At 43.7% G+C, this 23303-nt stretch overlaps 1 protein-coding gene across 1 annotated transcript in view; it reads right to left on the bottom strand.

Moving 5' to 3' along the window:
- SNX1 (sorting nexin 1) overlaps positions 1-21299 on the bottom strand; it is a 32833-nt gene extending 11534 nt beyond the window's left edge. Inside the window, exons 1-7 of the mRNA XM_063142771.1 lie at positions 21105-21299; positions 17117-17219; positions 14894-15030; positions 12735-12801; positions 8957-9000; positions 4727-4868; positions 3220-3298 (exon numbers count right to left, since the gene is read on the bottom strand). Of these exons, the coding sequence (XP_062998841.1) occupies positions 3220-3298; positions 4727-4868; positions 8957-9000; positions 12735-12801; positions 14894-15030; positions 17117-17219; positions 21105-21251 (719 nt within the window). The 5' untranslated portion in view covers positions 21252-21299. The remainder of the gene's footprint in view (positions 1-3219; positions 3299-4726; positions 4869-8956; positions 9001-12734; positions 12802-14893; positions 15031-17116; positions 17220-21104) is intronic.
- Positions 21300-23303: the final 2004 nt, after the last annotated feature.

The raw sequence follows: 23303 nt of genomic DNA, 5'->3' as shown, positions 1-23303 counted from the left end.
ATCACCACAGCACTCAGGACAATAAAAAGAAGAACCACATTTCCCAGAATGTACCTCCTCCTGCCTCAAATAAAACCCAATAGTTCTAGTGGTTGATTCACACAGGCAATGGGAATCAGCCACTTTGCCAACTGCCTGCCATCAGGCATACATCTCTAACATCTGGAGATGAGTGGTTTTAAAAGTACACGGTAGACCCTAAGCTGCATACGACGTTTCAAACAATTTATACACGATAAATTGCGTCCAGTTCTGGGCTCCACAATTCAAGAAGGATGCAGACAAGCTGGAGCGTGTTCAGAGGAGGGCAACCAGGATGATCAGGGGTCTGGAAACAAAGCCCTATGAAGAGAGACTGAAAGAACTGGGCATGTTTAGCCTGGAGAAGAGAAGATTGAGGGGAGACATGATAGCGCTCTTCAAATACTTAAAAGGTTGTCACACAGAGGAAGGCCAGGATCTCTTCTCGATCCTCCCAGAGTGCAGGACACGGAAAGACGGGCTCAAATTAAACGAAGCCAGATTCCAGCTGGACATCAGGAAAAACTTCCTGACTGTTAGAGCAGTATGACAATGGAACCAATGACCTAGGGAGGTGGTGGGCTCTCCCACACTAGAGGCCTTCAAGAGGCAGCTGGACAGCCACCTGTCAGGGATGCTTTAGGGTGGATTCCTGCATTGAGCAGGGGGTTGGACTCGATGGCCTTGTAGGCCCCTTCCAACTCTGCTATTCTATGATTCTATGAAAACCATCAAAAACAATATATAACTGCCATGTGTCAAGGAGCCAGAAGCAGTCACCTACAATGACATCTCCGTGCATTCACAGATATGCTGCACTCTTAAAGATCAGTGCTCACCCCGTACATCTTGCTCAATGTGTAGAAAACTCCACTCCTGTTCTCTCTCTCCCCTTCACCAAGAACCCTTTCCCAGCAACCTAATTTGTGGCGGTGGAGGTTTTGGTTGCTTCTGTTGCTAGGCAATTGGGAGTCACCCTTCCCATCTACTGCAAATCACCCAGAGATCTACCAATAAATCCCAATCTACCTTCGTCCCTCTCAGCCTACAGCAGGGTAAGAAATCCTCACTCGCCAATGGGTGTCCATTGCAGGCTCTGTCCAATTTATTTTATTTATTTATTACATTTATATACCGCCCCATAGCCGAAGCTCTCTGGGCGGTTTACAAAAGTTAAAAACAGTGAACATTAAAAAGTATACAAAATTTAAAAACCATCAAAAACATAAAAACAACAGTATCCATTTAAAAACAACAGTTCTGGGGTCTGTTAAAAACAAATAAATTTAGCGTTGTTAAAAGCTGTTAAGTGCCTGAGAGAAGAGAAAAGTCTTGACCTGGCGCCGAAAAGATAACAGTGTTGGTGCCAGGTGAGCCTCATTGGGGAGATCATTCCATAATTGGGGGGCCACCACTGAAAAGGCCCTCTCCCTTGTTGCTGTCCTCCGAGCTTCCCTCGGAGTAGGCACTCGGAGGAGGACCTTAGATGTTGACCACAGTGTACAGGAAGGTTCATGTCGGGAGTGGCGTTCCGTCAGGTATTGTGGTCCCAAGCCATGTAGGGCTTTACAGGTTAAAACCAGCACCTTGAATTGGGCTTGGAAACATAAAGGCAGCCAATGCAAGCGGGCCAGAATCGGTGTTATATGTTCAAACCTCCTTGTTCCAGTTATCAATCTAGCCACTGCATTTTGCACAAGCTGCAACTTCCGAACCGTCTTCAAAGGCTGCCCCCAACACAGAGGGCATTGCAATTTCATTTAAGCAAGGTGGCTTTAGCCAGCCGTGCCATTCCTCGCTCTGATTTACTGTTCTCCCCAAGATGGTCACCATTCTATGCCCACTGAGCACGCTCAGCCCTCATTGAACCATTTTTGGGAATCCCCCTTCCATAAAGATCCGAACTCAAGAGAATGAGTTCGCTAGTAGTAGTGTAAAGATTACAGTTGTGGCCTTCATGGAACTGCTAGTTGGTAAGTTGGCTCTCCAACGCATTTGGTAAGTTGGCTCTCATCTCTAGTTTACGCAAAGATGACTGAGCTTAACCATGACATATCAAACAAAGGTGACTTTTTTGAGAGCGTCCGTATCACTGAAACTGGAAGCATGGGAACACAGAGGAACGAGAACTGGAAAGGTACCACTTCCCCTCTCGCTTCTCCATTCAACGAAGGGTATTTTAAGCTGCTTCCAGTCCCCCCTTTTTTATTGTGAACATTAACAAAACAGAACAAAAAAAGTGCATTGTGAGAAACAAAAACAAATGTTACATTTATAGGAATATCATTTTTTCCCTATCTGGTATACCTTTATTTTTTAGAAAAAGAATGGAGAGAGTTATGCATAGTTTTTAAGAAAAGCAGACCACAGATCCATGTATTTGTCCACACACAAGGATAAACCTTGTACTGAAACTTATCTTTAATATGGAATGATGTGCACGTCCTCCTAAACTACCTACCGGCTTCTTGGAAGTTAACACATAGTCAGGGCAAATGGATTTTCAGAGCCCTCATGACAGCTGAAAGACTTATATTACCACGTTGGAAGAGCAAATGCTCACCTCCCATAATTCAATGGATGGAGGACTTAACGTTACCAACATTTGAACGGGAGTTATATAGGCGTGACTTGCGAGTGGATAAATATATGGATATAGGGTCTGCTTTTCTTGAAACCTATACTGCTTCCAGTTTTAATTATTCTCACCCGCCTTGGTTTTTGACCAGAATTCCAGAATTTACACACTGGAGGAGTTATTAGGTAAAGGGAAGATGTCAAGCCTTAAAGAACTTCAAACAAGAAAAGAAAAAAAAAGTATCCTTCCTGAATTAATTCAAGTCAGCTTTAAAGTGAATGAGATATTTTGTTCAGTGGGTTGAAGCCTGGAGATTAGAAGCTAAGAACAAACAGGACAAATTATTCTCTGTTTTAAATATTCCCAGTCCCCCCCCTCCCCATAAAGCATTTGATGTTGGCTCATCTTAAACAAAGAGGGCAGTGTAGTACATGCGTATATGTTTTAAGCGTCTGGATTCTGATACCATGCGTCTCTGATTAAGAGAGATCTTGGCCAGTTACACCAGACTAGATGGACCAATGTTTCCGTTGATAGTTTCCCGTTAATAGTCTGCTGTTAGCCACAGCTTTCTAGAGCTGAAACTGAAGCAGATACCAATGTGCAATATTATTGATTACCTTTCTAAGGCAGCTCGCCGTTTTTCTAGGAATTCTGTGGAGGAGGAATCTTCTTTTCCAACTTTTACTTTGGTCATTCCTGGAACAAGAGTGAAGAAATATGGTCGACCGTATCCATGCTGTACCTACCAATGGCTCTTGCTTTGGCTTCAGCAGGACAACTGGTCTCCCCACCATCATAGAAAGAGGTTTCTAAGCTAAATGACCAGTGGTTTGATTCAACGTAAAACCGAAAACAAAAGGACAGCATCCAAGACAAGTCAGAAAAAAGGAGAAACGGGTTCTCAGGATGCAAATAATTTTTTTGCACGAAGCCCAAAGCGTTTCAGCCTGTACTTTATCAGTTCCCACAGATTATCACAGGAGACAATTATCTGGCTAGAGGAAATTCTGCAGCCACTATCTTTTAACAACCCTTGCATTGGCTGCCTATATGCTTCCGAGCCCAATTCAAGGTGCTGGTTTTAACCTATAAAGCCTTACACAGCTTGGGACCACAATACCTGACGGAATGCCTCTCCCAACATGAACCTACCTGTACACTGTGGTCAACATCTAAGGTCCTCCTCCGAGTGCCTACTCCGAGGGAAGCTCGGAGGATGGCAACAAGGGAGAGGGCCTTTTCAGTGTTGGCCCAATGAGGTCTCCCCAATGAGGCTCACCTGACTCCAACATTGTTATCTTTTCGGCACCAGGTCAAGACTTTTCTCTTCTCCCAGGCATTTAACAATGCTAAGTTTGTTTGTTTTTTAACGGACCCCAGAACTGTTGTTTTTAAATGGATACCATTGTTTTTATACTGATGTTTTTGATGATTTTAAATTTTGTAAACTTTTAAATGTCCACTGTTTTTAACATTTGTAAACCGCCCAGAGAGCTTCGGCTATGGGGCTGTATATAAATGTAATAAATAAATAAACCCTCTGAGGAAGGCCTTTGAATAAAGCAGAGGCCGAAATGTGTCGGGCTTCGTGAAAATAAATTATTAGCATCCTGGGAACCCGTTTCTCCTTTTATTCTGATCTTGATTCACCGTAAGGCAGCCTCCTAAGTAAAGAAACTTTTCTCCATTGCACAAGCACTGTACCCAACCAACCCTAACAGTGTTGGCACAGCAAGTCCAAAAGCCAGAAAGACACTATGTCAACAGTGCAGGTCAAGCGCACATAGTGCATTCAGAGTAGAGCCACCCTCTACAGAAACTTCACTTATACAGCCATCTGCTTGCCGGACAGAGTCTGTGGTTGCACATCCTCTAGATCAAAAGATTCTGGCTAGAATGTTCCCTGGGGCTTTAGGGAATGTGTTTATTTCCTATCTTGGAGGAGTGGAGAACATAATTGAAAGAGAGGCTGTCAAGATTGGAAAGGACGGGCAATAGGTTAGCACCTCAATACAGGCAGGGGTTAACAGTGAGCGTAGCATCCACAGTGTCTGGAGTGTCACTTGATATTGCAAGGTTGGAGTGTCACATGACATTGTTAGCGGAATATCTGATCCACCTCACCTATTAAGCTCTTCTCAGGAGGTGGGGGAACAATGAATCCGTTTTGTGCGTGTTTCTCCGACAGCTTCTCATACAGGCCTAGGAAATCGCTGAATCTCCTCTTCACTGAGAATTGCTTATTCCTGAACATTGGCAACGTGGTCTGAGGAGGAGGAGAACAATGACAGAGTGTCAGGTTCACATGAACCCTCTGCACCAAATTATACCTTACATGTCAGTAGAGGCATTATGTTTTCAGGTGTGCTGAAAACAAAGAGAAACCCATTTTTTCCCCTGGTAAAAACCCAACACATGTGTTTTCGGAAAAAGTTTAATATATGCAATATTGGCTCTGAGCCCAAATTTTACTGCTTGAAGACTGCAATACTATGCGCACCACCCTGGGAGTAAGCCCCTTTGAATACAGAAGGCCTAACTTCAGAATAAACAAAGCTAGGATGGCCCTCTAAGAACATGAAAGGTGCTACATAGAATTACGTTCGCAACTACCAACAGTAATGCAATTTATGAAATACCCTTTAAAAAAAATTATTGAAACTGAACAACGTTAACACCAAGTTTAGAGATGAAGTCGTTTCTAGAGTTTAGAATGTGCCAAAGCACGGCCAGGATTCAAGAAGGCTTTTTAGGCCAAGTGCCACTTTGCTTCCCTCAAAACTTGCTTGCCAGGCAACATGAGGAAGGATTATTAACAGGGGGAGCAGAGTCCAAGTTCCTCTTGGACAGCGATCCGGCTGTACAGATCTTTGGATCCTGGACAGTGTATTTTTGGCCAATTGGCAAACAGGAAGACACAACAAGTTGGAAATAGAAGCCATCGCTACTGTGACAAAGCTGTGGATCAATGAAGGATTTGATGTACCAATAACCTACCTTTCAACTGGGCAATTAAACTGACTAAATAAAACAGGCCTGGGACCAAAGCTTCGATATCGGTGCTTCGAGATACTCGGATGGGAAAATTTAACAAAAGCTGTTAGCGAGAAGTCGGTCTCAGCTGATCATATCAAAGCTTTAGTGGAGTAGTCTAGTAGTTACAACTGGGGTGGGCAACTTGTAGGCCAAAACATCTGGAAGGCTATAACACCCACCAGGCCTAGCCAGCACAGCCAATGGTGAGCTGTAGGCCAAAACATCTGGAGGGCCACAACTTGCCCATCCCAGAGTTAAAGCTAGAAGATCTAGTTACATGCTATTTCTGAAGCCATGCACTTCAAATATGATGAAGGAACTCATGTTTCTAGAGCGCAAAACTCAGAAAAGCACAGCCCTTTAAGCACAGTTTACTCTCAACATGGCAAAATAATGCTTTTGATAACATATTCCATTTTTGTGTATCAGGCTTTGAGGGTGAAAACAGGGTGGCTTTCCTCTATTTTCCCCACCCCACCCCACAGGCTTTCACATCACTGCAGATGGGAAGCTTTGTGGATCCATATTCTTTTCAGGAATGTGCCTTCTGAAACCAAAAAAACGCCTGCCTTCTGTGTCTCGCTCAATCGCTTCCTGCAAAGGTCAGCATCAATGGAGCTGGGAGGGGTACGAACGGGACAGACCGACAGAGCGCGTTGTCCCAAAGAGCTGCTGAGTCAATCAATCCCGCCCATGACTGTACGTGATGTGGCATCGCTAAGAGGCCGTTCGGCACAGCCTGGAGCGCTCCGCGAGACAAGCCTGGCGTCTCTTCAGAAGGAAAAGCGAGGCAGTTCTTCTCCTGAACAGTGTGTGGCCTCTGAGACAAAGCCTCAATAGACACCACCCACGCAGGGGGCAAGGCGAGACGAGATGCGTAGCAGCCAGGAAGCTGAAGCCAACAGGCTCCTTCGGGTACATGGCAATGGCATCCACTGAATGGTCGTTTAAAGGATGGTTGCTTAGCAAAGTGGTGACAAATAAATAAATGAGGTTACCCCAGCCTTTTTTTTTTAAAGAGACTGCTCATATGCAAGCCAGAACTGGCTGGAGGTCATAGAATCATAGAATAGCAGAGTTGGAAGGGGCCTACAAGGCCATCGAGTCCAACCCCCTGCTCAGTGCAGGAATCCACCCTAAAGCATCCCTGACAGATGCTTGTCCAGCTGCCTCTTAAAGGCCTCTAGTGTGGGAGAGCCCACAACCTCCCTAGGTAACTGATTCCATTGTCGTACTGCTCTAACAGTCAGGAAGTTTTTCCTGATGTCCAGCTGGAATCTGGCTTCCGTTAACTTGAGCCCGTTATTCTGTGTCCTGCACTCTGGGAGGATCGAGAAGAGATCCTGGCCCTCCTCTGTGTGACAACCTTTTAAGTATTTGAAGAGTGCTATCATGTCTCCCCTCAATCTTCCCTTCTCCAGGCTAAACATGCCCAGTTCTTTCAGTTTCTCCTCATAGGGCTTTGTTTCCAGACCCCTGATCATCCCGGTTGCCCTCTTCTGAACACGCTCCAGCTTGTCTGCGTCCTTCTTGAATTGTGGAGCCCAGAACTGGACGCAATACTCTAGATGAGGCCTAACCAGGGTCAAATGGAGAGGAACCAGGACCTCACGTGATTTGGAAGCTATACTTCTATTAATGCAGCCCAAAATAGCATTGGCCTTTCTCACAGCCATATCACAATGTTGGCTCATATTCAGCTTGCGATCTACAACAATTCCAAGATCCTTCTCGTTCGTAGTATTGCTGAGCCAAGTATCCCCCATCTTGTAACTGTGCCTTTGGTTTCTATTCCCTAAATGTAGAACTTGGCATTTATCCCTATTAAATTTCATTCTGTTGTTTTCAGCCCAGCCCTCCAGCCTATCAAGCAGTGACAAGCGATAGCTCCTTGGACAGAGCAGGGACTGCAGTTGGGAGCAGTGCTGCTGTGGTAGTAGCCTCAGCAGGGGGAGGAAAGTAAACTAAGAACTGGAAAGCTGGTTGGAAATAGTAGGGGTTGTAGATAGACAGCAGTAGGTAGTCATAGTAAAAGATAATGCAATGCAGTAACCTGTACAACACCACAGTGCATCTACACCAGCTTCTCTCAACCTGGTTAGGGTGACCCTATGGAAAGGAGGACAGGGCTCCTGTATCTTCTAACAGTTGTATGGAAAAGGGAATTTCATCAGGTGTCATTGGTATGCCTGCAGCACCTGGTGAAATTCCCTCTTCATCGCAACAGTTTAAAGCTGCAGGAGCCCTGCCCTCTCTTGTCTCTGGTCAGGAGGGCAGGGCTCCTGCATCATGAACTGCAGGGAATTTCACCGGGTGCAGCATGCATACAAGTGACACCTGCTGAAATTCCTTTTTCAATAAAGCTGTTAAAGATACAGAAGCCCTGTCCTCCTTTTCATATGTTCACCCTAAAACTGGTGCCCTCCAGATGTTTTGGATGTCACCGCCCATCTTCCACCGCCAGCATGGCCAATGGTTAGGAATGGTGGGAGTTGTAATCCAAAATATCTGGAGGGCACCTGGTTGGGGAAAGGCCGATTTACATCTTTCTTTAGCAGCTGCACTCAGCACCCTGTTCTCCTCTGCTCCTTAAAACACCATTGCTTGGCCCCAACACCTTCCCTTGGAAGACCAACTTGGGTCTTTTGCCCCACTTATCTGTCATAACCAAAAGAGAGGCAGAGTAAAATATAACACCTTGATTTAAAAGTATCCATCGAAATGCTAGCACCACTAGCACTAAGCCTGATTAAACCCCCCTAATTACTATTTCCGAATGCCTCTTATAGGCTGCCTCCCTTTCGCTGGGTATAATCCCAGCTCTCTTAAAGGTACAATGCCTGCACAATCACCACGCTATCCTAGATGTTTTCACTTTAGTCCAGGCTCAGTTGCAATGATTCTTCCAATCACACGAAGGTCTGCCATGTTTGGTCAAGGAGGGGAACGACAATGAGAAGATTTTTACTGCCAGGCTAAGGACTTGAGTCATCAGGGTGTGGAAGATAGGGAGTGCTTAGAAAACTTAAGCTGGCTTTACGCACATTTGGTGGGAATGTCCTTTAAATGAATTGTTTTTAGGGAAAGGTTGTCTGAGCCTTTATTAATTACACATGCTTCTATATCCTATATGCCAGATAGCCTTGGGAAAACATGCCTCAAATACCCGATGTTTAGAGTGAAAGAAAATAGATAAGGAAAGGCTAAAGAGAAGTTTCTTCAATGTAAATGGAAAAGCTGACTTAAAGAAAGACCGTTTCTTTGCATTAGTAAATCTGCTGTCTTGGTAATAAGTGAAAAAGGCAAATTCAGACATACCTGGGTTGACACCTTGTAGGCTACGTAGGCATTCATACCATCCCCTGTGGAAAAAAAGGAAAAAGCAAGGAAAGAATTTCAGCTTTCTGTAGCACACTAGGATCCTGAAGCTGTGGCGAATGCCTCCTCCTAGTGGCTACGTGGTACAAGTAAACTAGTTAAAGGAACCAATCTCCACTGCTGAATGTTGGGTGGTCACTTCACATAATACACCAGTGTACGCGGTAAGCTTCATTTCACTAACGTACAAAAGGATTTAGAATGTGCACGTTCTTAGGGTGACCATATGAAAAGGAGGACAGGGCTCCTGTATCTTTAACAGTTGCACTGAAAAGAAAATTTCAGCAGGTGTCATTTGGATATATGGGGAACCTGGTGAAATTCCCTCTTCATCACAACAGTTAAAGCTGCAAGTGCCCTGCCCTCTTTTAAATCTGGTCACTCTAGTATAGCTCCTGCAGCTTTAACTGCTGTGATGAAGAGGGAATTTCACCAGGTTCTCCATATATACAAATGATACCTGCTGAAATTCCTTTTTGTATGCAACAGTTAAAGATACAGGAGCCCTGTCCTCCTTTTCATAGGGTCACCCTACACATTCTACAAGAGGCTTAGCACAATTGTGATTATCTGTGGCGTTTATGTGCTCTCAAACACACGTTTACCTTTCAGATCGTACGCACATTAATCCCACACCGTTTCAAGGCATGCAACGGCCCCTATGCTAGCTACAGAACCCCTGACATCCTCATTCCCAAAAAACTCCTGCGTAGCTCCAGTACGGCTTCTGCAGTTTTATTGGGTGTAACCTACACACTGCACTTGCCTACAAACCTACAGGCTAGAATCCTGCTTTTTTGAACACGCACACACACACGCCATGAAGACAACATTCAGATGCCAAATTCCACGTTAGTCACATTCCAGTTTTCAGTGGACATAGCTCAAATTTGCAAGTATATTTACCAAACCTGAAAGCATAGAAAACAGGCCATGAATGTAAAAACTCAATGGGTTGAAAAGTTATCTATGCTAAGACAAAGAATCGATTTAAAAGTGAGGTAGCTGAGCAGCAGAGCTGTCAAGAAGGTTCCAAGCACTGCAGTGAATCACAAAAGCCGCGCAGGCAGCCAACAGTGTGACATTGTTACAAAGGCATGCAGAATTTTGGGCTGCATTTCATGTTTGCTGTATCAAAAACAACATTTGGAATTCAATAGGCTTCTACTGGAACATTAAATGTGCATTTCAGCTTATTTTGGTTCGCTATTCTTTTCCAACGATCTAGAAATGCTCTCAGAACAGTTCCAGTTCGTAGCCTCGCAGCTTTGTTTTGAACTAATTGACACTTCCAACAAATCTTCATAGGGAGCTCCGTGTACAACGCATTTGCAGTAATTGAACCGGGAGATTAGCAGAGTGTGGATACCTGTTGTCAGGCTACTTCTTCCAGATAGGATTGCAGTTGGTATATCAAAGTATGCTGATAAGCGGTGCTCCTGGCCACCGGGGACACCTGTGTTTATGGTGACAATGATGGGGCCCGTCTACACTTGTCTAGATGAAACGTAACAAGTTGGCAGAGATGACGTCAGCAGTCACGTGATGCTGTTGTTGTTACGTTTCTTCTGACTTTTAAAACCGTTCCACTTTCTGTTAAAATCGTTTTAAAACTAACAATGTGCCCCAACCTTTCGTTGTATTCAATGCCGTCTTTCAAAGTCATGTCTCGTGACCATGGTCTTTGCTTCCTGATTAGGACAAGTGAGGGCTTTTCTAGGGGAGGGAGAGCTGGCACAACGCGACGAGGGGGAGGGAGAGGGAGGGCGGTGAAAGAGGGGACAGAGGCTTAATTTTTTAAAAAAACCGCTTATCTTTCGGGGCGCACGTGGCCCCTTTAAGACGCTGCAGGGCTTCCCTCGTCCCTACGCGTCACCCCGCCTCCCTGCCGGCTTATCCCGGCAGGTCTAGCTCAGAGTCACCGGAAGAAGGAGGTTTACTTCAGAGCCGGTATGAGCATAATGAAGAACGTTCAAAAGAAGAGTGTGCCCGGGTAAAACGATAGAAGAAAAGGTATTTCGATTGACTGGGCTCAAGTTGTATTTTGTAACGTAGCAAGGGAGGATGCAACAATGCACTTAAACAACGGTGTAATGAATAGTGTAGATCCTGCCATGGATTCAGGAGCATCCCCTAATCTTTCAGGGGGAGTGCAGCCCTTTCCAGAAGAGCTAGCCATTCCTTTCCATGGAGACAGGAGGTCTGGATAGTCAAGGGTCTCCTCCAGCTATCCGACCACAGAAGCTGCAGAATGCTGACAGCTGAAGCTCACAAAATAGTGGCTCTTCCGTGGTGCCAAGACTTGTCTGCACTTCCTACAAAGAGGAGCCTAACATAATAATTAGCAGCTTGTTATACTGCTCAGATCTGGGAGAGCTCTGCACATCTGCCCTAGGCTGAACAATTAAGTGGCTGTTATGGCACTGAAGGCAGCTGGGGGAGAGAGAGACAGAGAGGGCGGGGGGGGGGGGGGAGGGAGGAAGCTGATGAGCTGGCCAAGATATCCCTTCACTGCACATGGCCCTGCATTTCGGAGCAATGAAAGCCTAAAGCCAATAACATCATATTCCCCAGGTAGAGTTCCTTTTGCACAACCCTCTCATTCAGCAGCAACACTATTTGTGCAGCTGCAATTAAAGATGCACCAAAACCTCTTTGACGAAGCAAAAGAACGCTTTGCAGCTGCTATGGTTCCAAAGAGAACAGGTGGCACTTCAGACTCTGCAAAACAGCTATATTTCAGCTGGTCTTGAAATAGTCCCTCTCCAAGAAGTCAACTCCTGGTGAAGTCAGGCTATGGCAGTCTTCTAGCCTGTCAAAGCTGCACAAAGGCAGAGGGACCCAGCAAGACAAGGTCCTATGACTTGGACCATTGTTTGCTGAAACAAGCCAACTTCAAAACGTAGGTTACGAAGCTGGCTTGTTTGAACAAACCATAGCTTAAGTTTAATGACAGTTTAGGGTTTGGATGACATCCTAAGCCACAGGTGAGGAACCTGTAGCACTCTAGATATTGTTGGACTACTATTTCCACCATCCCTGACCAATGGCTATGCTGCGTGGGGCTGATGGGAGTTGGAGTCTAGCAATATCTGAAGGGCCTGAGGTTCCGCACTCTTGTGCTAAATTGTGGTTAATCTAAAATGGAACAGGAATCTTACAACCCCTTCCTCACAACACACAAGACTGGGGGTCCCTGTAGCTCATCCTTGATAATGCTAAACCATGGTTTAGTAATATGTGCAAACCCACACCCCATACATTAAGCTTCAGATTGGATTACGTCTTCTCTGCTGTACATGTTTACTACATACGAATGTATAAAATTAAAAGCCCAGATTATTTTTGTTATATTAGCAGACATTTGCCCACCAAGATCGACAAGAGAACTTAATAAGTTAACTGACCCACTCAGTTTGGTATTGCCACAACTCATGCAATTCTGCCCTAGGTAATACTCATATTTTTCCTAGCCCTTAAAAGTTCAGAAATGGGAAGCTTTTACAGAACCTTACATTGCCCTTCTGCCTAGGAAAACAGGAGAAAAGTATTTAAAGCGGATTCATGTGGCCAGCAGATCTGAATACAATTCCATCTTCCTCCTGTAATGCCTGTACAGATTTGATCGTTTTATTTACCAGGCTTGCCTCAGCCTGGAAACCAAGACAGAGAACCATACAGCTTTGTGGAAAATCACCACCACTTCATAATGACTCACCAATTTTCTCTGGATCACTCACTCTCACTGAAATTTCAAATTGGTCTTCCTGCTCTTCTTCTTCCAGCTATATGAGAAGTAAGAGAAATACACACAGGTTGTAGTTAACCCAGAGACTTCCACGGGACCTCATACCAGATATTGTACATAATGTTCACCTCTGCTCTTGAGTTTTATATTACAAGCTTACTAAAGTGTGGACAGGGGCAGATAGAAGGCTGGGGGACACAGAGATGTCGATTCATATTTAGCATGCAAAAGCCGACGGCTTCCAAAAGGTTGAAGCTTGAAAAGCTGAGCGCTTCAGCAGGTGGCAAGATTGTTGAAAGCAGTGCTGGAGGGAAGGCTAGGATTTGGCAATCAAAGTTCAGCATTTCTCCACTTTCCTCGGCTAAAGCACTCCAAACAGTGAAATTCAAGCAAAGACCGGCAGCTCAAACTTGATTTAAGCTGATCTTATCCCACTTCAGTGAAACTAAATCTTAGGCAATTGCTCTTGTAACAATGATAGGTTGGACCTGCACCAACTTCCATTAACAAAGTAGTAATTGCACTTTATAGTAGTAAATTAATAATAATAATAAATTTATTTCTTGCCCGCCTCTCCACTTTGATCAAGGCGGGGAACAACAAGAAACGATAAAATATATAATACTCAATTAAAACATATCGTATATTGTTAAAAACATCCTAAAACATTTTAAAAACATCTTAAAATTCCACTGGATAGGCCTGCCAGAATAGATCAGTCTTTATTGCTTTTTTAAATGCTAAAAGACTGTCAAGTTGATGAGTCTCCTCCGGCAGGCCATTCCACAGTCTGGGAGCAGCAGAAGAGAAGGTCCTCTGGGTAACGGTTGTTAATCTAGTTTTTGCTAGCTGAAGTAGATTTTTCCCAGAGGACCTGAGTGTGCGGGGCGGATTGTACAAGAGAAGGCGATCCTGCAGGTAGCCTGGACCCAAACCATGTAGGGCTTTAAAAGTAATAAGCAACACTTTATACTTTGCCCGGAAACTAACTGGCAGCCAGCGAAGAGATTTTAAAACTGGTGTAATGTGGTCACCCCTAGGTGTACTGATGACCAGCCTGGCTGCCATATTTTGAACTAGTTGAAGTTTCCGAACTAGGCACAAAGGCAGCCCTAAGTAGAGTGCACTGCAGAAGTCAAGCCTTGAAGTTACCAGCGCGTGTACTACTGTCTTTAGGTCTTCTAAAGGGGCGCAGCTGGTGTATCAGCCGAAGAAACTTAAAGAAACTCCAACAGAATCCTTGTGTGAACTTTTCTGTGCTGAGGAGTAACTATTGCTGCCCAATGCATGATCACTCTTCCTCCCTTTATCCTCTGATCAACCACCTGCTCCCATGAGAATTTGCCTGTTCAAGATAATCTTACTTTTAGGTGCTAGGTAGGTGGCAACTGGAGAAAGGTTTCTCTTTGATGTCACTGGAGTTATAGAATACCCTTTTCAGAGACACTTATATGGAACCTTCTTTTTTCTTACCTGGCTTATAAACATTTATTCCTGTATGATGTACATGTTCCTGCTGCTACTGCTGTTAGCTGGTTTTGGCAGGGATTTTTTTATTATTTATTTATATGTTGGGATGTTTAAGAGGAATGGCAGGATATACATATTTTACATACATTCCTTATGAGTCCTTCAACCCACACAAAGACACAAGAGAAGATTTTATCACTTAAATATGGGTACAGGGAAAACTGAAATTAGCTTAGGGTGCAAATCAGGTTATAAATCATAGCTTAAAATCAAAGTAATTTGGCATCTATAGCTAAGCATTACTATGCAGTGTAAGAGACCAGAACCCCTGGTCCAGAACTCTCTACTCTTGAACCAAACAGATTACAAGATGTTTTCTTAACGTAATGGACAACTGCTCTCCAGCTCAGTAACTATCAGTTACCCATCTACTAAATCCCTATCTAGTGTCCTAAGTGGAAAAATCACCCCCTCATATGTTTTTTGATTTACCGTTTCCAAGTCTAGCATCAAAAGTGAGCACTGGATAGCAGGCAGGAGGAACAAGCATGAAACTTCCAATAGCTGGCTATTCCTAGTAGTCACCACAATTCACCCTTCCAAAGACGTTGCACAGCGCACAACTGAATATATAACTAGCCAAACAAAAAGGTACATACCTCCTCGTAGGTTTTGGACTGATGCTTAGAAGAGGAATTTGCTGTTTCCTCTACAGAAGGGACAGGACTGAACATGGTAGGTGTCTCCTTCTTCTGGTTATTTTGTGTGCTATCCAGAGATAATTCTACAGTGGCATCTGCAAAAAGACAAGATTTATAACCAGGGGCAGATAAAAAGCCTCCCTGATTTTTTAAATTTATTTATTACATTTATATACCGCCCCACAGCTGAAGCTCTCTGGGCGGTTCACAAAAAGCCGTTTATGTTGAGTTTATCTAGCCTACAAGAATTTTAACAGGAAGAACTACTAGAAGTTCTTTCCTAACTACAGCAAGGACGAAGGACATTCAAGTTAGAAGCTTGCTTTAAGTAGTTGAACATATACCTCATTTAAAATACTTCCCCATCCCTACTTAAAAGGGAGAGCTTCGGCTGTGGGGCGGTATATAAATGTAATAAAATAAATAAATAAAATCATTAGCAGCTGACAATCCAGTCAGATACAGGAATACAAGCAAGCATCTTGCTGTATTTTCCTCTAATACCAGGCCTCAGTACCTAATCCTGCTCTTATATGAGAGATTTTACGGTGAAATACTATCTACGCCATGGATCCTATCAAACCCAGCCATCTCGACATTGCTATTCAGTTCATGCATGAAACGTCATTTGTGTTTTTTTAAAAACCTGGCAAGCAGTTCAGAAACGAATGGGACCTGATTGCTAACAAAATGAAGAACACATGCAAATGGATGTCAGCACACAGAAATAAATCACATGTAGCTTATAGCTGGGTTTCCTGCTTGGGAGCTTTCAAGCATGTTACTAATGCAACTTGAGTAAAGCACTCTAGAAGGCCTGCTTTCACAAAACCAATCCAACTGCAAAACTGCTACAAATCTGCACGTAAGCACTCTTAGAGCTGTAAAATGATGATCCACATTCAATTATCACAAAAGTATTCCACTTGGTAACATGTAAAAAAAGCCTTCCTGCCAGAATTAAGAAGTAAACAATTTTGTTCCAATTGGATTTCAGCCATATTAAACAAAACGAAATCCTTCGTCACCCAGCTTTAGTTCCCCAACAATCTTCTATAGCTCAGATAAATGCTAAATTGACACCACCCCCACACTTAATACTTGTAAAGCGCTTGCAATTGTTCAAGGAGTTTCACGTGTATTTTTTTGAGTTGCAAGCCTTAGCAAAAGCCAGCTTTACTCTCCAACATATTGCAGGTGATGGCACTGAAGCCGTGTGGCTTGCTAAAGGCCGCCTAGTGAGTTCATGGCAGAGATGAAATTCATGTTGGATCCTGGATTGGATCCGGTTTTGTTTTTTCCACTGTTTTCCCTATTGCCTGAGGACCTGGAAGAAGTGAGGAGTCAGCAGAACAGAATTATTATTATTATTTTTTATTTATATAGCACCATCAATGTACATGTGATTAAGAATCACTTTAAGAATCACTTAAAGGTCAACTTTGCAGCTGGACACTTATTGAATAATTGAATTATTGTTGGGAACGTATTTGCAGTAATTAATCAATTAGTGATTGCATCAGTGTACAGGTCTGCCTATAAAAGCAGCTGTGTTTTGTATGTTATTCCCTTCTCTCATCTTACCCCAACTTGCTGTATGCTGTGTTAATTGAACATCTGTGAGTATTTGTATATGTGCTGCCATTGCTAAATTATTTATATCTGTCAGTAAAGGATTTACTTTTAACTTACAAGGAATCCTATTATTATTATTATTATTATTTATTTATATAGCACCATCAATGTACATGGTGCTGTACAGATAACACAGTAAATAGCATATCCTTTGCCTCATTGGTTTTTGCTGCGTTCTAAGCTGAGAGCCGCTGCTACTACTGCTACTATTTGGTTCAGCCTGTAAGTTCCAGACAGGTTTGTGAGTTCAGAACTAACACTCTGAATGTCCAGAACTAATAATTTTCCAACAATTCAAACCAGGGACTTCCTGGTTTGTAGCTCAGGCTCTTAGCCGCTACTCTGAACCAGCCCTGAAGCTTATGTCTAGAGCTTTTCTACAGAAGAGATGTCAGCAGAAAGGCTTGTAAGTGTGATTCTGAGAAAGCAGCAACTATGCTGGAGAGTCAAGTGCTTTGCACAAATCACACTCTGCACAAAACACACTCCTCTCTGTGCAGTCAAAGGAGTCTTCAGCTCACAGCCAAAACACATGGGATGACATACCTGCAAATAGGTCTTGATCGTCCTGCTCCTCTTGAACACCGTTTGTTTTCGTGCTGTTTCTTAATAGTACAGGGGATTCCTTCTTAGGGGCCACTGGCTTACCCTAGAAGTACAGACAGTAGACATTATTATACAATCTGCAGAGTGAAATCCGTCACTGAAGCACATGCATCTAGAAAAACAGCGGCTTTGCGCTCCTCAGTCACAGAATTGCCACAGGTTTCATTTACTTCACTTCATGGCACACTGATTTTGTGAACCCATGTTTTTTTAAAAAAAATAAAATAAAATCCTATTTCAATCAACTGAATATGTTTCTTCTCAACAGCTGTGCGGGATAGAAGTCAACACACCTCTTTTAGGCATAATTAACAATACAGGCCTTGGTCATTTTACACACTATTCCACCATTGTAGTGTTCGGCATATAAAGGCCCATTGTTTGTCCCAACAGCTTTCCAAAGACACAATGCTTTGGTATCTGGAGACAGTGTTGACACTGCCAGCAGCTCAGCCATGCAGTTTCAGACTGCCCCACCCCCCACAGCACAAATGGGGGTCACAGACCCAAGAGGCACCATGGGCGAAGCTGTTGAGGCTGGAAGTCAGGTTCTTTGTTGCCAAAGCAAGGAGATGCAGGAGAAAGCCTAGCAGACACCATACAAAGCCATGGGAAAAAACAACAACCCGTCACAGCTCTGTAAAGGCCAGGCTGCTTCAGAGGAAGGGCTTACATTTTCTAGGCTCCCTGAATTCTAAGGTGAAACTACTGCGCTGTCAGTTTGAACTTGTAGGTAATGAACCGTTTTTCTCTATACAAGCCTGCAGAGCATGGCAATTAGAATGTAAGAGGCTTTCTGGACCAGACCAAAGGTCCATCTAGCCCAGCACTCTGTTGACCAGGGACCCAGAAGCAGGACACTTGCTCAGCAAAATGAGGCTACTGACCCAAATATACAGTTATGAGCCAGTATCCCTCACCTTTCTGACTTCATACTTTTGCAATGTGTTTCTGCTGTTACAAAAGCTAGGAATGTTATTTTTAAAGTAACAGATGACCAGATCAAATAGTATATATGCTGCAGTCTTAAGAGTCAACAAGCACTGAGCAGGGGAGGTTGGACTCGATGGCCTTTTAGGCCCCTTCCAACTCTACTATTCTATGATTCTAAGACTTCTTTCAGCAAGTTTTTAATTCTGCCGCTATTTTAGTTAACATTATTATTTATCTGCTGACGTTCTAGATTTTGTCTTATGCGGTTTGCGATAACTGCTGTGTTATCTTAACAATGTGGATTATTGCTCTTTTAATTCTGATTATTGGTTGGATCTTGTTCACCAGTTTGAGCACCACCATAAAGAGGGGAAGAGCAGGATAAATACTTTTATATAAACAAACAAAATACCGAGAATATTTTTGCTAGCTCTAATCATAATGGGAAAGGCTTTGTAAGGCTTGCATGATTTCTGCAGAAATTATGCAACGTCCAGCCCTCAAGTATTAAGATTACTTATTTTTGCACGTCAGCAACCTAAATGTCAAGTTCAGTTCCTTTTATGTGCATATTCTCAACCGTTGTTCAGTTTTACAGTAATTGCACAGATTTTACCCAGAACAGACATTTTTCTTTAGAAAGGGAAAATTCTAGGTATTAGAACATAGCTAACCACAAACCCTCTGATAGTTTTGACCTTAGCTGCCTCCAAATTTCCAGATTAGACGGGGGGGGGGGGGGAAGGCCATCTCATTAAAGCATTTTATGCCTTGTTTGCACATCTTATGACATCGGGCAACTTCTTTCCTCCCCTTGGGATGCGTGTCACTTTAAGACTGGTAGCAGTAGTCTTCCGAAAATGGAATCAAGGCAAAACAGTTTTGATAAAAACTCTGCTTACCACAGAAATTCTATACATCATATGATGCACACACCCTAGGTCTGGTCACATGATGGTTTGGGGAACATGGACATAGAAGCTTTTACATAATTAGGACATTTTTTGAAGACACTGGTGGTTAACTATTGGTAAATATAGCCACTATCAACACTGGTTCATTTGTATCAGCAGCTATAGGAACCTGCATCACTAAGGGCACAATATATGCATTTTTAGACATGTTGGCTGGGGAAAGCTGGGAGTTGTAGGACTTTTTTCTGTCTAAAGATGAATAGGATTGAACCCTAAGCTACAAAACTAGCCTTCTTTCTTTTGGAAGGTCTTCAAAAAGAAGTAGATTGCTATGTGCACTAGAGCGGAGGCCTACTAGATTTTTTTTTAAAAAAATCAGTGAAATATGTATGTCTTCTGGAGTAGAAAGACAGCAAAATAAATGTATTAAATAGAAACAGAATTTAAAACTCCCTGGAAAAAGACAAAAGAAGAAAAGTTCTGGGAAAGAGCAAAAGGATCAGAAGTTAATACACATTATAAGAACTTGGGGATTTACAGAGCCTCCTGTAAAGCAGGGGGGAGTGAAAAGAAAAAAGTACATAATTACAGAGGGGCATTATGTCAGTCTGTTGCTGCAACATACAACACTGGGGTTTGAAACCTAGTCCTGAATACAGAACTCTCTACTCACAGGCAACACTGTTAGGTCCAGCTCACTCCAAATTGGAAGGAACATATTCTGATTTTAAATTGGAGTTGCAGACCCAGCTGGTTTCAAGCCTCATCTCAGCCATGGAGTCACAAGGTGAGCTCTCGCCTCTCCCATCACCATAGCCTTACAGCCGAATTCCAAGACTTCTACGACTTGCAGAGTAAGCTATGTTAACTATGTTGCAACAAAAACAACAGCCTGGAAACACCTTAAAGGCTAACTGATTTTTTTCTAGCAGAAGCTTTCATGGACATCAGAGACATCAGGCATTAACCTCAGTTAACAGGAATGTTTATGTGTATGGATGAATGAAATATACACACAGATAGAGGGGAAAATAGAGCCAAAACACAATGAAATGCAAAATTCACACATGACTTTTTGCATTTCACTGATATTTGGCCCAACTCATCCCAGCACCTCTGTGTGTGCATAGATAGATGAGACACATGCCTCTAAACAACTGAAGTGAAGTGGACTCTACTCCACAAGAGTGTGGGAGAAAATCTCAATGGGGCTTACTTCTGAGGGGACACGTATAAGATTATACTACAAGTTCAACGGTGCAGTGCTGCAAAACTTTTGTCATATTTAAAGTGGTATGTGGAGACTGCACACAGGGTGCTCTTATCCACAAAGGGTTGGATCCAGACTTGATTATACTTAAAGACAGGGCTATTGAAATCAAAGGGGATTAAGTTAGTCATAACTAACTTAAGCCCCCCATTGATTTCAACAGGTCTCTTCTAATCACAATTAGACTAGTCAGTCATGACCCCTCTCCCCATGGATTTCAACAGATCTCTAATCATGACTGACCCAGTTAATCATGACTAACTTAAGACCCCATTTATTCAACAGGTCTCCTCTAGTTGTGACTTACTTAAGCCTGCAATTATTTCAACAGCTCTCCCTTAATCAATACTGGCCTAGTTATTTGCGGGTAACTTAAGCCCCCACTTATTTCAATAGGTCTCCTCTAACCACGATTAGACTAGTTAGTCGCGACTAACTTAAGCCCCCGTTTATTTCAGCAGGTCTCCCCTACTCATGACTGGTTTAGTGAGTCATGACTAACCCCTGCCCCGTTGTCCTAATCTAAGCCCCTGTTTTCAGCCAGTCTCCTCTCCTAAGTTAGACCAGCTAGCCATGCCTAACTTAAGCCCCCCGCCGATTCCAACAGGTCTCTAACCAAGTCTGAACCCCATCCCCTCTTCTCGACCAAAACAGCCCCTCAGGCGGAACCCAGAGAAAAAGGCGGCCGCCCCACAGCCCCCCCCCCCCCCCGGCGTCTGCAGGCCAGGAGAGAAAGGCGCCTGACAAGCCAGAGACAAAAACCGAAACAGGCGAGGAGGAGGAGGACCAACACCCAGCCCTTCCTACTCACGGCGCCGCCGGTGAAAATGTCCTCTCCGTCCGAGTCGCTGTCCCCTGAGGCGGGAGCACCGCCGGCCGCCGCTGCCTCCTCATCCTCCCCGCCTCTGCCGGGGAACGGCGGAGGCAGCCGGTCCACGGGGGAGCCTCCCGACGCCATGTCCCCGCTGCTGGCCACCGAGGAAGCGACTTCCGGCTCCCACGCACAGCCCAGCCGGAAGCAGCAACAGGCGATTTATGGAGCGAGGCAGAGCGCGAGAGGGAGACCTCAGCGCCGCCAGCGCGGAGGGGCGGGGCCAGAAGGCTAACCACCCAATCAGCGGCGAAGGGGGCGCGGCTTCTCCCCTGGCTCCGCCTTCCGCGAAGTTCTATCCGTGCGCGCTTTCTCTTAGGGATGTATTCAGCGTCAAGTGCCACTGGACTCGGCGAAGTTTGGGGTTGAGTAGCTTTTAAGATTGCGTTTAATCCCAATAAGAAGCAAATTGGCTGGCAGGCCCTGCTGCTTTTAGCTGGCCAAGGGAGTTTGAAAGATTATGCACCTGTTGTTGGGGTACATGGGTGGGAGAGTGCTCTTGCACCCCTGTCCTGATTGTGGGTCAACAGGTGGTGAACAGAGTGCTGGACTTTTAGATGGTCCTTTGGTCTGATCCAGCATGACTCCCGTGTTCTTGTAAGATTGGAGGAGCACGTTGTGCTATTGCCAAAGGCTGCAGCAGCTTGTAAGACTCTTAAAAATGGATGTAGCTGGAAGAGGGTTTTTCCCCAGATAGGGTAGCCACAAATCGCTACAAAAAGAGGAAATACATCACACACACGCCCCAAAAGGAAAATCTCAATTTGTATATTTGCATGCGCTAATTTATATGCATAGATGCCGATTTAAAATAATGATTGCAGTTTGAATAGAAATGTAGTACATTTTAACAGCATTTAATGTTAAGTTTGTTTTTAATGGATCCCAGAATTGTTGTTTTTAAATGGATACTGTTTTTATGTTTCTGATGGTTTTTAAATTTTGTATACTTTTTAATGTTTACCATTTTTAACTGTTGTAAACTGCCCAGAGAGCTTCGGCTATGGGGCGGTATATAAATGTAATAAATAAATAATAGTGTGGAAGATTGTGACCAGGTGAACCATGTGCCTGCCTGTTCAGACTGCTGTTGTCCATAGGCTAACCGTTGATGAGTTATCTTTAAACCAGAATTGTACAGGACAGGCCTTCAATACAAGACTGTCCTCTGCAAAAGAAGACATGTGACCATCCTATTAGACATAATAGGATTAGCTTCACTTGGTGCTAGACAGCTTTCAAGATGCACTCCAATGCTAAAGGGAGAAAGTAGCAGCAGGCCTAACAACAAAAAAGCAAATCCTTACATTCTATTCGAGTTACCAGGAGCTGATTCCAGCACTACTAGAATCACAGAAAATTCCTTCTGAGGCAGGAAGCACAAATTAAAGAAACATGGGCGCCTTCATATTAGCAAAGCTAGATATATATTAAGGTCATATACTAGGTATACAGCCACTAGAAGCCAATTTGGGCAATTATCTAATATTTGGAGGGTGTGGCACTTCCAAAAACAGAAGTATCACTCTCAGGTGGTAGATCACTCATTTACAATTGAAATCCAAGCTTTAAAGATTGCATTTAATCCCAATAAGACGTGTTAGACCCACACCTGAAGTTGGCTGGTAAGCCTGCTGCATTTAACTGGCCAAGGGAATTTATAAGATTGGAAAGACAGAGCCAGCCAACACTTAAAGAAGTGGCTTTAGGCCCAGCCAAAGAGGGAATTCCTTTCCTTTCTGTGTTTGCTGGCAAACTGGTGTGCTGTTTCAGATTTCCTGTACATTAGCAGTAGTGTTGAAAGCAATGGTATAGCACAGCCAGGGCTCACAGGGTCACAGCACTGGGACTTTTTGATTAGCAGGGACGATGACATCATAGGTCACCCCTCTCAGAATTCTGTTCCCTCTGAGCTTAGCCGCAGTCCTCATAAGTAGCTGGGGAGAAATGAATTTGCCAAACAAAAAAATAAAAATGAAATTGGTGTAAATTACCCATTGTAGTATTTGAATGGCCAGTTAAGGCCCATTAGCTTTACATAAGCCTTACTCCTGGTAGGAACAAAAATGACTAGAACTGGTTTGTAAAACATTTGAATTTTTGGACTCTCCTTGGGGACATGGCTACGAGAGTGTGGTG

Source organism: Elgaria multicarinata, chromosome 16, assembly GCF_023053635.1.
Source record: "Elgaria multicarinata webbii isolate HBS135686 ecotype San Diego chromosome 16, rElgMul1.1.pri, whole genome shotgun sequence".
In the NCBI taxonomy this organism is placed as follows: domain Eukaryota; kingdom Metazoa; phylum Chordata; class Lepidosauria; order Squamata; family Anguidae; genus Elgaria; species Elgaria multicarinata.
The sequence above is the reverse complement of the archived record's forward strand: the minus strand, read 5'-3'. Positions and strand labels throughout refer to the sequence as shown.